This window comes from Lottia gigantea (genome assembly GCF_000327385.1).
Source record: "Lottia gigantea unplaced genomic scaffold LOTGIsca_1, whole genome shotgun sequence".
In the NCBI taxonomy this organism is placed as follows: domain Eukaryota; kingdom Metazoa; phylum Mollusca; class Gastropoda; family Lottiidae; genus Lottia; species Lottia gigantea.
This window is the reverse complement of record NW_008706746.1, coordinates 755,044-771,575: the sequence shown is the minus strand read 5'-3', so window position 1 is coordinate 771,575 and position 16,532 is coordinate 755,044. Positions and strand designations below refer to the sequence as shown.

Here is a 16,532-nt window from a genome sequence, read left to right as displayed (position 1 = left end):
GTTTACTTGGGTTAGAGAATGGAACGAAAACATTAAGTATTGTACTAAACTAGCTAAAAGGGTGCTTAGTCCAATGACTGCTTTCTTTGATCAGAATGAGACTAAAGCTGTATATCTACAGCTAGCAGATTAACATAGTGGCAAAGAGGGGACGAAAAGTGGCGTAAAACTCCACATATTCAGTGCGTGCATGACTGTTCTGAATAGGGAAACTGACATGTGATATTATTTCCAAAAGTCCAGAAGCCGACAAAATCAATCATTTAGACATACATAAGCCGAATATTAGCCACCGAAGATTATGTAAGTTGTTCTACAATGACAGCCACGATATGAAAAGATATAGCGCTTTCCTATCAGCCAGCTACATTGTGGTGGAATAGTTTGAATGTTTGTGTATATTCACTTATCTAACACGCTGTCTGCACCAGATAAAACATGTCCAGGCAAAGAATAGAAGCTTTCTATGAATATAATTCATTTCATTATGAATAAGTACTTATTGATGATATATTCATGGATTAGGGCCATTAGACCTAATACAGGTCAAAAGGTCATGTCCGAATGATAGCTCTGGACGCTTTCAACCAAAGATGGAAATAATGAAATTGAACTATAATAATTATGTATACTTGTTCACACTTATACAATGCACTTTCTCTCCTTTTTTCTTTTTTAGGAGGCGGGTGCGAGGATCCGTTTTATAGTATATTATTCTGTTTTGGTTTCAATTTACGGATTTTCAATACTTCCTTTATTCTGAAGTAACAGATATGATTTAAAAAAAAGACCTAAATTCGCCATGTAAAAACTAAATCCATGTTCAAATCAACAGGATGGTCCAAATAAAAACACAATACTACTTATGTGTACGCTCTGAAAGGAGGACCCATTTAAATCATTTATAATGTTGTTGTGACTTAAATCAATGGAGACGAACAATTAGTATTGTTTATTTGTAGCAATTGTTTCGCCAGGTAAAATCAAATTTATTGTGTTTCTAGCTTGAGGACATGAATCGTGTGACCTGCGCTTTTTTTTATTAAGGTAAATCAATTCAAGTGTGAACCGGGCTTAACAGCCAATGAAGATAATATTATTGACGTTTTACCGCTGTCAATTCTTCTCAATGTCGAATTGTAGTCTGTTTCTAGCTTTAGATGGGCCTTGCTAACTCTAGAAAGCACTGACCGTGTCAACAGCATTTTATTTCAGTATTGAGTACATACTGGGTTATCCCACTTCGAATAGCAATAAAGTAATAAAGACTAGTGTGACCCGGGCTTTGTTTTTGTTTTGATGACACAAACTATGGTCAGTCATTGTCCGAATGTTACCTTAACACCTTGACCAGTCGGTCTGCAGTTTTATTAGGAATGATAGCGACTAGTGTAATCTAATCGAAACTTTGTCAGAGAGGTTGTCATCCATATTGAGTGTACAGCTTTGGATATACATGTATATTGATATAATTGTAATTTGTTGAAACGTTGTCAATACCATCCATATATTGAGTGTTTTGTCCTGTCAGCACCCATGTTACCTGCTCAAAACGTTGTACACAATGTATAATGACAGTTTCCCGACAGTGATGCATGGTACTTTCTGTAAAAGAGTGCTACCGCGTCGAAACGTTGTGTGGAATGAATGCAGTGGTGTAAATTTGTTTGGGGAAACATGAATCGATGGTCTTGGGAAAGAAAATAGCAAAAACTAGCAGGTAAATAGAATTTACTCTTTACAGTGATGAACATATTGCAGAGGGTTTTGACACTTCTGTACGCAACGTTTCAGAAATTTCAGTAGGCATACATAATATATGCTTATTGACAATAATTTACATTTGCATGTGAACGCATGTTAATCTTAGGCTTATGTGTACGCAACTTCTCAATAATTTACATATGACATAACTTTTGATAATATTACTGAGTAAAACGTTTCAACATTTAAAACTAATTTATGTAGAGTATAAAGTGGAGGAGATGAGGTCATTGAGTGCAAAAGCGCCCCCCGATCCATGTGGGGACATGTTTTTATTTGTGCATCCGTTCTATGATATAGACTTATTGTTTGAATTGTCCACTAATATAAAAAGTAAAAACTGCCCATTCATGGAGATTTCTATGTTTTTATTGAGGCCCAATAATAAATAGATTGGCTTTGAGGGGTTAAAAGGTCACATAATTTTGTAAACAAGCAATAGTGATGTTTGGCAGAACGTTAAACTCTAAATGAATCGCAATGCAAGTCTTGCCGTTATTAACAACTTTTATTAAGATTATTCAAATATTCGAATTATGTTGGCATACACAATAAAAAGTGACTTTGAGTGAGGGAAACCTTATTAAAATTGGATTACAGTTTTTTTTTCTACTTTTCTTTTTTTTGTAATCTTACGAGTTCTCATTTTTAACAAATAAAAGTATATCATGTAGGACTCGTTACTTGATAACAAATAGATAGAGCAGTAGAGCAAAATGGCAGCTGTATGGGTTCAATCGTTTGAGTGGAGGGTGATTACAGCTGTTACAGATTTAAACTGCATTGTCAATGCAAACTGATGGTTTAGCTGTCACGAAAACTAATGGTCTAGCTGTTGATGTCGATGCAAACTGGCAGTTTAACTGTCAATGCAAATTGGTGTTTTAGATGTAAATGCAAACTGATGATTTAGTTGTCAATGCAACTGATGGTTTAGCTACCAGTGCAAACTGGTAGTTCAGCTGTCAATGCAAACTGATGGTTGCTGTCAATACAATCTGATGTTTTAGCTGTCAAATTCAGCCGGTGGTTTAGCTATCAATACAAACTAATGGGTTAGCTGTCGATACTAATTGATGGTTTAGCTGCCAATGCAACTGATGATTTAGCTGCCAGTGCAAATTGGTGGTTTAGCTGTCAATTCCAATTGGTGGTTTAACTATCAATACAAACTAATGGGTTAGCTGTCGATACTAATTTATGGTTAAGCTGTCAATGAAGTTGATGGTTTAGCTGTTAATACAAACTAATGGGTTAGCTGTCAATGCAAACTGATTGTTGCTGTCAATACAATCTGATGGTTTAGCTGTCAATTTCAACTGGTGGCTTAGCTATCAATACAAACTAATGGGTTAGCTGTCGATACTAATTGATGGTTTAGCTGTCAATGAAGTTGATGGTTTAGCTGTTAATACAAACTGATGGTTTAGCTGTAAATGCAAACTGGTGTTTTAGCTGTCGATGCAAACTGATGGTTTTACTGTAAATACAAACTGATGGGTTAGCTGTCAATACTAACTGATAGATGAGCTGTCAATACTAACTGATGGGTTAGATGTCAATACTAACTGCTGGTTTAGCTGTCAATGCAAATTGTTGTTTTAGCTATCATACAAATGCATGATTTAAATGTTATACATTTAGCTGTAAATCCTATCTGGTGGCATAGCTTAAATCAGTTCTGATAAGGGTTGTCTATAGACCTCCCATTCCATGGTAACGACAAGATTCCACGAACATAACACGTTTTCTAAGATTTGAAACTAAATCGCCTATTTTCTCACTAACATGTTGCGAAATAGGACATGATAATAGGTCAATTTATACCATGGTAACTATGAGACATTTTCTCTTGAGGTTTCTGTTCACAAAATAGGTTGATCTACTTTTACGTTTAACGTTCTGTCAAATGTCTCTTTTGTTACAGTCCATATTGAATCCAGAAGGAAAACAAAGCTACAGTTCATAATTAACACTGCACTTCAATTTATTTGATATGTTGAGTTCAAAGTCCAAAAGATAGCCCATCCAGACCCGTCCAATAATTCCACGTCATAAATTGCTTCAATATAGTCCCATTACTTGGCCTAAAACTTAAACGGCTTCACAAACCCCATAAGGTAAAAGATGCGGCAAATGCAAAGTAGAATCGGGTCTTTCTAAAGAGTGTCGATGCCTCACATCCGTAGCTCATGCTATCACTATACTATGGTAGAATAAAAAAATGAAGGAGGCTTTCGTTTCTCCGAAGATTGATTTAAATATATAATTGAAATATAATTTTGTTTGTTCTTGCTTGACGGGTAACAAAAATGCGATGAGGGGAATTTTAGAAACAATAACCGCCTTTTACTTCAACTGCCAGGATGTACACAGTTTGTTGAGCACAGACCTCGGTTTATAGGTCCACCAGAAAGACTAAGATAGAGTCAAATAGAAAATTAGTCGAGGTAGACAAAAACAAGTATATTAGTCTGAATTATAAATGAGTTACCTGAGGCAATGTTTTGTTTTTTTACAAGAAATTTTGCCCCGGGATCAAATACATTTTACAACTATTACATTATTCATAGTAATCCGAACCTTTCTTTTTTATAATATCATTAGACCAAGACCAGAAATTAACATTTAATTTACATCATCTGATTTAATGCATCATTTTGAATAAGTATTCATTCGTATATAAATAGAGTGTGATACACAATGTGGAATTTTCAATAGTACCTTAATGTATTTTAATGGGCTAACGAAATGAAGTGATGTTTTCACGTAATTCTGCAATAAAACATTTGACTAATGAAATGGAACTGAGTATCGTATGTCAAATAGTTTAGTTAGCAAACACTAGAGCCCCCAGCCATCATTGATCTATACTTTCATGTTCAACTAGCTAGTGGATTGTGACAGGATAGCAGAACGCCACCATATATTCAATCTACCATTTTCATTTTAGCCCAAGATTGTGATACGATAGCAGTGAGCCGCCATTCATTTCAAATGTAATTTTATGCAACATAACTTTTTTCATCTCCTGTTTTTGTTGGCAGTAAACCCCAGAAATGGCTTGATTGCTTTCACTTCAATTTATTCCGCTCGCAATCTACGCTATATCAGTTTTACATGGTTGCTTCTAGCCACAGAGACCTGTAATTGATACAATGGTAGTTTTCTGTAGACAGGATGCAGCTCTACGCGGAACCCCAGCTTCTAACATGGACGCTGAAAACTACGGAGGAATGTACTTGGCAATTTCGTGGTTAGACTGTCTAGTTAGTATAAGATAAACAGAGTATAATTCAAGAAAGAAGTTTCGGACTAAAGTTGTGTATTCAATATAATTTATGTCGGTATATTTCCTACTATATGTATCGCCCTTTTTTCAGTAAAATTAAAAACTCTGAAACTATATGTGACACAGTTGGCTGACATGATTTGTTCGTTTTGATGTGGTTGGTATGAAGGTTCATTTTTTTATTTGAAAGAGCAAGAAAAAAAAATGTGTGTTGCAAAACTTTCGTTCTCATCTAAATATCATATGGTGTTTAAGTTCTACTGTTCTGTTACATTATTGAGCTAATGAAATGAAATTGAGTTTTAAATCCTACTGTTCTGTTTCTGATAGGACTGATGAATAAAACTGAGTTTATATCCCACTGTTCTGTTTCTTTTTGGAATAATAAAACGGAATGGGGTTCCACCGTAATGAAACTTTTTGGACTAATGAAATAAAATGCAGTTTTATATCCTACTGTTCTATATCTTATTGGAATATTGAAATGGATTTTTATTTCCTACTGTACTATATTGCTTCAATGAAATGAGTCCACATGGTGCAGAAAAGTAGGACGTAAAACTCCATTCATTTCATTTCATTTCCAATGAAATGTAATTGAGTTTCAGGCCCTTCTCCTCATTTTATTTTTGGACTGAAGGAATGACTTGGAGTTTAACGTCTAACTTTTGGGCGACGATGTAGGCTTGTTATGTTATAATTATGATAGTTTTCTGTGTCTTATGTATAAATATGCTTGACAGCACATGTATTGTCATTTTTCAGGACTATAGGCCTATCTATCTATTTTTTCAGTCAATTTTGCTCTTTTGGTAACTGACTTTTTTTGTTGTTGATATTCTTAACATTTTCCTGTCATTTCAGATGAGGCCTGTGATCTACAGTGTCTGCCATATTGGTGCTGCCTCCGCCCTGCTACAAAACCTCTACTCACATTTCGACATGTCCATGAGCAGCCATCTTCACGACGCCATTTCTCAAGGCAACGAACAGGAAGTTCAACGTTTGCTTCAAAATGGTGCCGACGTTAATGCCTTGTACAACAGAGAACTTCCGTTTACGAGAGCCGTGGATTTATGCAACAACAGAATTGCCGAAATTTTGATCGGACATAAAGACTTCAACCCTAATTCCAAAAATCAATTAGATCGCACGCCAATTTTCTATGCAGCAAAATACGATAGGCTGTCTATGGTTCAAAAGTTGAAATCGTTCGGATGTGAAACGGACGCCAGTGATATAAGAGGAGTTACTCCCCTTGGAGCTACGAGCTGGGATGACGCAGCTAGATCAGCGGACTTCTTAATTCAAAATGGCGCCGACGTAAACAAAATCGACTTCAAGGGAGAATCGCCTTTACATCGCGCATGCTCCAATGTCAGTATAGAAGTGATTAAGTTATTATTGAATCACGGTTGTTGTGTTAATTCTCAAACAAAAGACCAAAAGTTGTCGCCCTTGATGATGTCAATACCGTCCTCCTACGAACTGGATGTTCGGGGGAAACCATTGACTAAAATGATCGATATAGTGAAATTACTTTTAACAAAAAACTGTGATCTTAATTTAAAAGATAAAAATGGAAGGACAGCTTTACACCATGCAGTTGACTCGAACGAATTCCACAGCGCTTGTTTATTTATGGAACATGGTTGTGGTTTGGACATTCCAGATAATGAGGGATTAACTCCCTTTCATTTAGCTATAACACGTGATCGACCTCGTTATGAACTCGCCTTAGTTCTGCTATATTATGGATGTGACCCAAGTATGCGGCTAGTTGACCCTCAAACGAGAGAAAAAGTGCTACCAATTTCGTATGTGCTTAACACTACAACCAACAATCCCCAAACCGAGAAACACCGCCAGAAACTTATAGACGCCTTAATAATGGCGACTGACTTCAGTAACTGTGATATCACGTGCTTAAAGGGAGATAATCTTACAAAGGGAAATAACTCTTCTACTGAAAATACTCAAAATAACGATGCGACAGACGTGTGGCCATTTTCATTTCAACATCAATGTAGGTTGACGATCAGACGAGCTCTGGGTAGTGAGATGATACTGAAAATAGATTCCCTGCCGCTTGGTTGGTGTCTGAAAAGATTCTTGGCTCTGGATTTCAATTATAAACAACGTCATCCCTTAACGACAGCCGAATTGCACACAGCAGTGACTGATAACAACACGTCTGTCCTGGAATCCATTTTGAAATCTAAAATTATCGATATTAACTCACCGCTTAAGGATAAATCTCCTCTGACCCTTGCAACCGAACGCGGCCATATCGAATGTGCCGTCTTACTTCTCCAACATGGCGCTGACGCGACAGAACTTGATCCAAACGGACAGAATTCTCTCCATGTTGCTGCGTCCAAAGGTAAAGCGGAACTTTTACAAATTCTAATGATTAATCAGGATGTAAATTGTCGCAATGCAGAAAATAAAACGCCATTATGGTTAGCAGCCGCGGAAGGTCAATTCGATTGCGCCATTTTGTTATGTATGAACGGAGCAGACCCGTCACTGATGGGCGATATTCGCGTTCCTGCCTTACATTTTGCAGCCGGAAGTGGACAAGTGAAGGCTGCGGAGTCTTTTCTTCAACATGGCGCCGAAGTCACAGCTTTAGACGGTAACGGTAATACGGCGCTCCACGTGGCGGCATCACGAGGGATTATTTATTTGCGGAATAACATCCGGTTGCCGGCTGTGTATAAAGACAAGTGCATTGAGATGATGGATGCAGTCAAAATGATTTTACTGGATTCGGATCCAAAATATACCGAAACGGATCCAAACGATTACGTTGCAATCATCCAAAATCTTCTGGATCATGGATGCGATCCGCGAATTAGAAATCAGGATGGAAAAAATGCTCTAGATATTTCTCGAGAGTTCGGACTTCATGGAGCGAATCAAATCTTGCAAGACTGGATCTCATCTCACTCCTAGTAACATACAGAGTTATGGTCCGTGGATATGTTATACTAGTAGGTTTAGTCTAAGTTTATATTGAGATTCTATTCTACCTTATTTTTTGTTCAATATTATCATATTTATTTTAAAATAAAAATAGCTTTATGAAAATTTTCAAAATATAAGTCCTCGAATGCATAATAGTGTCTTGCTGATAATCAGGTAATGTATGGTATCGGAAGTTATGTGTTTCGACGTACTTATAGAATCTTCTATATACATGTATACCTTCCATGTCATTTAATGTCTGTGGTTCCGATTAAACTTGAGCAGAAATTACAATTTATACCAAATAGCGACATACATTAAAATCTGGGCACGTTTTTAGGAACCACAGCAGACGTTTTATGGGCAAAAATAGCGTAAAAACAGCATGTAGTACCCCTCGTGCAATGGCTAATAACTAAATCTCTTACTACACTATCTATTCCAGCAAGGTATATTAAACATGTTGGGTAGATACTTTAGTAATATTTTGCACACTCAAGCCGTTGTATACATTCAATAGACCACAAATAACTCATCGTAAGTAGTCTCCCTTAAGATCTGTTCAGCAAGACAAAGGATTTTGTGAAATAAAATTTTATTAAACTGATAATAGAACGCAGGACAATAATATATTCTCTTTTATAAACTGGTTTTTTTTCTCACGTCACGAGTCACCTATTGAGATTGCAACTCATTGAGTTTTGTCAACTGATCACAAAGCCTTTTTTTCACAAAAAATCCTAGGGTGCATCTAAACTCATTAATTGTAAAAATGGCCTTTCTATGGGGGAGTAAGAACATCGAAATTGTTTCTAGGGTGTCAGAATATGCTCCCACACTCAAGCTCTCACAGTATAATTATCGTAACTTTGGTAATTTCAAAATTTCAGTCGGGCTTCAGTAAAGTTTTGCAAACAAACAAGTTTAGTTCCACTTCACAATGCTTTTTGTATTATAAGACGTTTTAAGTGAATTTCACGTACATCCTAGTTTGGCGAATTTTAGAAACAAACCTCCCCATTTCACAAAAAAGTAACACCATTTTCCTCGTCTTCCAATATATTCACATTTCCACACATTTATGTATTTAAGACACATTATTTTAAGGTAATGCCACTTTCTAGTCAGTTTTTTACTGACGTGAGCAAGAAATACACAACTTCGTTCAGTCGAATGGTCATGCGGCAATTCTCGGCAGTTTCCGTAAAGCTGATTATGTTGCAGATCGCTAGCAGGACCCTCACGGAAGACATTATGTCGAATGGTTGTCTATTAAGATCAGAAGTGTTTATGTCATGATCACGCACCTGTCGCAATCCGACCCTACTAAAACTGACGTTAGGAATTGGTTTAATCCCCTGTTGTACCAGTGAGAACCCCAGGTGGTACCTGAAAGGTCTCGTATAAAGGTTTTGTTATTACAAATAATCATTGAATTACGTTGTAGTAATGTTTTTTTTTTGTTGGAGGTGCCGTACCAGCGGCATGAAGGCGTCAAAATGTCTCCAAGGGTTACGAAGAAAGTTGTCTAAATCCTTTCATTCAGAGAAAATATGAGCACATACGAGATTATGATACAGTCCTATCTAGTCTGATAGAAATAATCAAGTCACTGTAGCAATCCAATTAACCATTGGAATCAACAACATAATATATTCAACTTTATTCAGTCAAAATGACCAAATGAAAATTTCCATATTGTGATTAAAATGTCGTTCTATCGCGATTAAAAACACTGAACCGCCGTCTAATGGCAGCACGTAGTTGGGTTGGTGAACCCAGTCCGGAAGAATGATGATTCACTTTTCTAGGCGGTTTACTCGATGGATCACGTTTTTCTTGGATCTGAAAAATAAATGACAACGGAGACAATTTAATTAGATATAATCTTCTAAATATTTACTTTACCGGCTGATAAAAATAAATTTCAGCTATTTTTTTTTTCAAAATTGGAATCTGGTTTCCAAACCGTGAATGATCTAAATCGAATTCAACATCGCATAAATCGTAGTTTTTCAACCACAGGGACATGTCCCAAGATGGGGAAATTTGCACTTTTCTTTAGGGACATTTGATGTCACATGCTGTGAAAAATAAAAACTTTCCATCTATAATATATACAACATCTCATATGATGACTGCACAAATAACATTGTCTAGAAGTACTATTATTAATTATTACTACCAAACTATGCGAGAACGTTCCTAGTATCCAATCATAGATACACTTTCGATATTTGGGGACATCATTTTCATGCTGATTGATTTGGGGACACATACAAAAACAGGTTGAAAACCACTGGTCTAAATAGTGTAAATCGAAGCGATCAGGGTTTTTTTTATTGACCCCAGATATTAATACTGAAATATGACCAAGACCCTAAACTTTTTGCAGACGTTAGTGCATATCACTTCTCGGCAATGTAAAAAAAAGGGACGAAATGTGGTGACTACTTACTTTCCGGATGAATTTGGTAAAAACTTCATCTACTCCGTCTACATCATCACAAGCTGAACATTCGAATCTGAGAAAACAGTCGGAATCTGTCTGCCAGTCTGGGCTGTCTAAACCCGGGCTTTCTACCACCCTGTAATTTAAATATAAAAAAGAAAGTGGCCAAAAAATGTTTCTTTCTTATATTTTTATGATGATGATAATGATTTAAGCTCGTCTCATGTCATCGACGTACGTTTTGGATGATCAGGAATTAACTTCGGGATTACTTTATAGGGGCTAAAAACTAGACGTCGGCAAATTATGAAAGTAAGCAAACTCAGAACTCAGTGAACAAGAGTGAATGCCAGCTAGTGTCTAACCAAGCTGTGATGTTTTCAGTACATCAGACTATTATTTTGTAAATATATGATGAAACTATGTGCCAAGTAAGTGAATGTTTATAAGTCATACCGTACTAAATACTTCATATCATCATTATAGAATACACCGTGTTCAAGAACGTGTGTACATGATTATTTATTTTGTTAATCTCCTGGAGTGAGATCAGATAACTTAGTTTAACAATCTTTGACTATTCACGATTCTTGTTTCTAAATATCACAGAGTCGGATTTTATTTGGCTATAATAAACAGCTCGGGTAGGGGGTATCAATGATATTCTGATTTAATTATAAAAAGGGAGAAAACGCTCTGTTACCTCAGAGGGAATCGCTGTGTGACTTTATTTTTATTTATATCAGTTTATAAAGAAAATATTTCAAATCACTATATCACTTTCAAGATTAAATAATTAAATCACGACTCCGTTTACACGGTATCACGCAATTTGACTGGATAACAGCGGCCACGTGCATTCGGTTTATATATGTGTAAACAGAATGTAAACAGATAGTAAATATAACTTAACGGACTACTTTAATCATTGAGTTTGATTGATGTGGAAACTACACGGCGTCGATGTCGTTCCTTCGAACGTCAACAGAGCCGAAATCGACACTTCACTGAATGATTAAGGTATTTTCCGAATTCCCCAAAAAAACCTATGTACCGGTACTCTAATGTATAAACTGCTAAACGGATTTATACAGTGTACACAGTTTTTTTCTGTATATGCATCGATAAACTGAAAAAATGTTCAGGTCATTCCTTAATTATTTGGTAGTCTAATATTATGACTACTGTGTCTCTGCCAGTTCTCTTAGCTGGTAAACCAAGAAATAATGTGACTATCTCTTTAAAATCTAACTAAATTAATGATGAATGATGAAACACATATTTAGAAGATTATATGCCTTGAGATATACGGTATACAACTCCCGCTATGTGTAATAATGTAGCTTAATCTGAAATAAACTGGTAATGTTCTCTTAATGTAAGTTATAGTTTAAAACCATTTCAAACAGGTATAACGCCTTGATATTCCCCACTGAGTGACGTCACTACCTGTCTAATACCATTATAAATAACATCAATATATATAGTGGTATGTCTTATTAACTTTATAAATACACAGTAACAGTTAGATACTCTTACACCTGTAGTGTAATAACGTTAATAAATATAGCAGCCAATCTAGAGGATGTGAAGGGTTATAATAAAGTTAACATGCTCTCTATGGTTAATCCCTATGCTCTTTGGTAAATATAGTATGCCGGCTTATAGGGTGTAAACTACTACAGTTAGCTTATCCAGAGGATAAAGATAGCAGAAAGCCAACCTAGAGGGTGTAAGATATCGATAGCATGTAGAAGTCATATCATTGCAGTCGATTCTAGTTTAATTGACATGGAGTTACCAGATGAAGAAAATGAAGATATAAAAGTAAAATCCAGAGTGATTTGTGATATAAGAAATTAATTGAAAGAGGAAATGTTTGGTTGAGATAATTTAGAATCTAAGATAAGAATTTCCATTAACCTGCAACTGTTTAGATAACTTTGAACCAATCCCACAGATTTGATTGGTGTTTTAACAAGTTTCCTGACCCCCGTTCTAGTGTAGGGCAAATTTAACTCTGTAGATTTCCGGTATCGATAAAACCACACCAACAGGCTCCCGACTTCAATCAGAAGTTTTGATAAATAGTCTATTTTAGTTCTGGTCTACCTGTAATCTGTACAATAATACGTGCAGATAGACATTATTTTAACTTTGATGGGTTTAATATCAAGCTGTCTAAATTAGCTATCAGAAAATGATATATTTGTAAACAGGTTTGGGAAACTCCTGAATTTAATCAAATTTATTTTTTCTAAAAGGCTATCTGAGTCCTATTTTACCTGAAGCAAACACGTGCAGATAACCTTGGCCGACACCTGTCTAAAGGAAGATTTCATACAGTATATTATTTAAAGGATTCATACAAAATATGGAGAGAAAAACTGAATACTATTGTACTCTTTATTTATCCTCCAATTAAAAGAAATGTAAAGTTAATACACAATGACTTACAAATTATTTTTGTTATCTTGAATTCACCTGTCAGTGTCAGATTTGATTAAAACATAATATTAACAGAACAAAAATATCATTATTCAATAACACAAGCAAGAACAAAGTTTTCATTTAATATTTTAATTTATGCCACGCCATATAGTCGTCTTAATAATTATTTCATTTACCGACTGATAGAACTTAAAGTGATATCATCATTACTGAAAGTCGACTGAAAGATATTACAGAGATATATAGCTGTCTAAGTACATTGTTTATCAGCCAGGAAGAATTTATCCGTCTGAACCGTAGAATTGTAATAACTATGTTTTCACCCATTTCAATGTCGAAAGTCATAAATTAAAATAATAGGAAAGACCACTCACCTTCGATGTCCAAGGTCACATTTGTTACCAAGGAGAAGGAGAGGTATGGGTGGCGCTGGTCGTCGTTCTCTCTGTAGCCAACTGATGATATTTTTAGCCACGTCAAAACTGTGTCTGTCTATAATACTATAGACCACAATTATACCATCCATTTTACTGATCATTTCTTTATTGGCTGCTCTTCTTTCTACATCCTTAAAATAGAAAAGGCCACATTATCTCCCTTTACAATTCTTACTGATATTACCTCCCTTTACAATTCTTACTGATATTACCTCCCTTTACAATTCTTACTGATATTACCTCCCTTTATAGTTCTCACTGATATTACCTCCCTTTATATTTCTCACTGATATTACCTCCCTTTATAGTCTCACTGATATTACCTCCCTTTACAATTCTCACTGATATTACCTCCCTTTATAGTTCTCACTGATATTACCTCCCTTTATACTTCTCACTGATATTACCTCCCTTTATACTTCTCACTGATATTACCTTCCTTTATAGTTTCACGGATATTACCCCCCTTTATAGTCTTACTGATATTACCTCCCTGTATAGTCTCACTAATATTACCTCCCTTTATATTTCTCACTGATATTACATCCCTTTATAGTCTCACTGATATTACCTCCCTTTACAATTCTCATTGATATTACCTCCCTTTATAGTTCTCACTGATATTACCCCCCTTTATAGTTCTCACTGATATTACCTTCCTTTATAGTTTCACGGATATTACCTCTGATATTACCTCCCTTTATAGTCTCACTGATATTACCTCCCTTTATAGTTCTCGCTGATATTACCTCCCTTTATAGTCTCACTGATATTACATCCCTTTACTGTCCTCAATAATATTACCTCCCTTTATGAAGCAACTATACTTCTATACATTTGTACAAGTTTCTTACCTTGCCGCTGATATCTGTAAACCTTAAAGCTGTGTTCCTCTCGTCCACGGACACATTCCGTTCATAAATAGCTTCGTCAGTTTGAGCATATTCTGATAAATACCTTTTGGTTAAAAACCTCACCACTAGTGCTGCAATACACATAGGAAAAATAGTCAAACTACCGGCGTATCAAAGACTAACATAACAAAAACTACATAACTATTTAAGCTAAATTTGAAATAAACCCCATCGAATTCTACTTCAGATAAGATTAATTTGAGTAACATTTGAAATAAACTCATCTCATTATCAATGACAAGAACATTTGTCTATTTCCAAAGTTTTACTTTATTTATGTTGAATATTTTGGTGGAATAACGATCATTTTTACAGAGTTTAATTGTCCACAGCTCCTCTCATGCTTCGGATACCCATCCTCATCAGGACAGCTATAGTTTTTTTTAAAGGGGCTAGCCTTCCAATTAAGACTTTTAGAATCCGGAAAATAGGAGATTAGACTAATTTTATGATACTACAAACTATTTCAGCTAAATTTAAAATAAAATTACTTCAGACAAGATAAAAATTTTATAACAAAACTATAAGACACTATCAGTTACATTTGAAATAAACCCATCTAATTATCAGCATTTTCGTAAAAAAGTTAAGGCGATGAAAAGAAGAAGAGAAAAGTTGTCTATTTGTAAAGATTTATTTTATCTTTTGTGAATATTTTGGCAGGGAAACAATGGTTTTATTCTGATCATTTTTACAGAGTTTTAAACTTTTAAAAATAACTTGTCAAAACGTCTTTTATGATTAGAAAAAAGAATTTTTGAAACGTGTCTGGCATCTATTATTGCCTAGTTAAATGATGTTTTTAAACTACATGTATACTTCAGATTATAAATTAGGATTCAAGTTGGAGTCCTTGAAACAGTCTTAAAGAAATATTAAAACTGAATATCGGCAATGAAGACGTGGAAGCAATAGTCAGTGTCGGGTACAAATAGGGGCCAGACTGACTTAATGGGTGTGTGTTTGTGTGTGGACGTGATTGGGCGAGGGGGTGGGGGTTAGGCAACTTTCTAGATTGAGATTCAAATCCGTCATCTCTGGGGAATCGTATAGGTGCAACCAACCCAAGGAGCGTCTGACAGGGCTTTTCTCGAAGAAAAGGTTTGATTTGGTGCATTCTTACACATATTTGAGGCTAAAATGTATAGAAATGATATTTTTATTTTTGTTAGAAATGAAGTAGTGGTACAAACCATTTTTCTAGGGCATCTTACTTTTCTTCCTTTTTGAAAAAGGTTCAAGATTGAGGTCTACAGACTTCAAGACTGCATATTTAATAACAAGTAAAATTTAGAAAAAATCTAAATGATAAAATTATTACTTCATTTTCAACTCTATTACAAACTGTAATTTCTACTTCCACCTTGTCGATAAAAAACAGGTGAAATTTTTATTGCCTTTTTTTTTATTCTTATCTTTTATCAGTTTTCTACTTAAAATCCTCATAATTTCTGGCTGCAATCGAGTTTTTAATGACGCAATAAAACTTCTTCTAAATTAAAATTGAGAAATTCGAAAATTAAGTCCTACACAGCTCTTCTGAAACACACGTAGTCCTCTAATATTTGAAAGATTTTGAAGATGTAAAAAACCAAATAGAGAGTACCGATGTCAATAATTGTATTCAACTAGTTAGCAGAGTGTGCTTAGCACAATATAGTCCGAACTATTTGCCTCTATATCAGCCTCTTTTGACAGTTATTGGCTGGAGTAGCCAATTTTCAAAATAGCTATCAGAGGTTGGAATAGAGGCAGGTGTGTCGGTTTAAGCACAATAAGACTTTTCAGTGATTAGAATAAGTACCATATCTTTTCCTGACCTTTTTAGCAAACGATGGAGTCAAATTCTAGCTCCCCAATATTTTTCCAACCGGTCCATCGAGAAAGTTCAGCTAGCACTCTTATGACATATTGCGGTGGTTAAAGGATGCCATTTTTATCGATCCCAGATCATCTGATATAACTTTCTACTTACCTGTCTTACCAACTCCTTCCTTTCCCAACACAACAATATGTATTGGTCCCTTCATGCCGGAAGTGTTTGTCATTGGTCTCGTATTACGTCATTACTGAAATATATAAAAAAAATCTCAGAATCTCAGGGTCACAAACATTTTATTGGTATGGAGCAAGACGCTATACATATACAAAAACCATCGGACATATTCGGACTACATTGTGAGACAATTCGAATTATTGTTAGTTATTATGTAAGATATTTTGATGACGACAAAGATACAGTTTCTATGGTA

The 16,532-nt window shown here is 35.3% G+C and overlaps 2 protein-coding genes across 2 annotated transcripts; one reads left to right on the top strand and one right to left on the bottom strand.

Moving 5' to 3' along the window:
- Window positions 1-6,016: 6,016 nt before the first annotated feature.
- On the top strand, window positions 6,017-7,735 carry LOTGIDRAFT_101181 (hypothetical protein; the record flags this gene model as incomplete). The annotated part of the gene is made up of 2 exons (XM_009045410.1): window positions 6,017-6,767; window positions 7,233-7,735. Coding segments are annotated over 2 exons (1,254 nt in total), but the record flags the coding sequence as incomplete, so codon positions are not given.
- Window positions 7,736-9,730: 1,995 nt separating this feature from the next.
- LOTGIDRAFT_151908 (hypothetical protein) lies at window positions 9,731-16,310 on the bottom strand (the record flags this gene model as incomplete). Its single annotated transcript, XM_009045409.1, has 5 exons — window positions 9,731-9,871; window positions 10,485-10,614; window positions 13,304-13,497; window positions 14,221-14,351; window positions 16,256-16,310. The coding sequence occupies 5 exons, from the start codon at window positions 16,308-16,310 to the stop codon at window positions 9,731-9,733; spliced, it is 651 nt and encodes a 216-aa protein (XP_009043657.1).
- Between the last annotated feature and the right edge of the window lie 222 nt (window positions 16,311-16,532).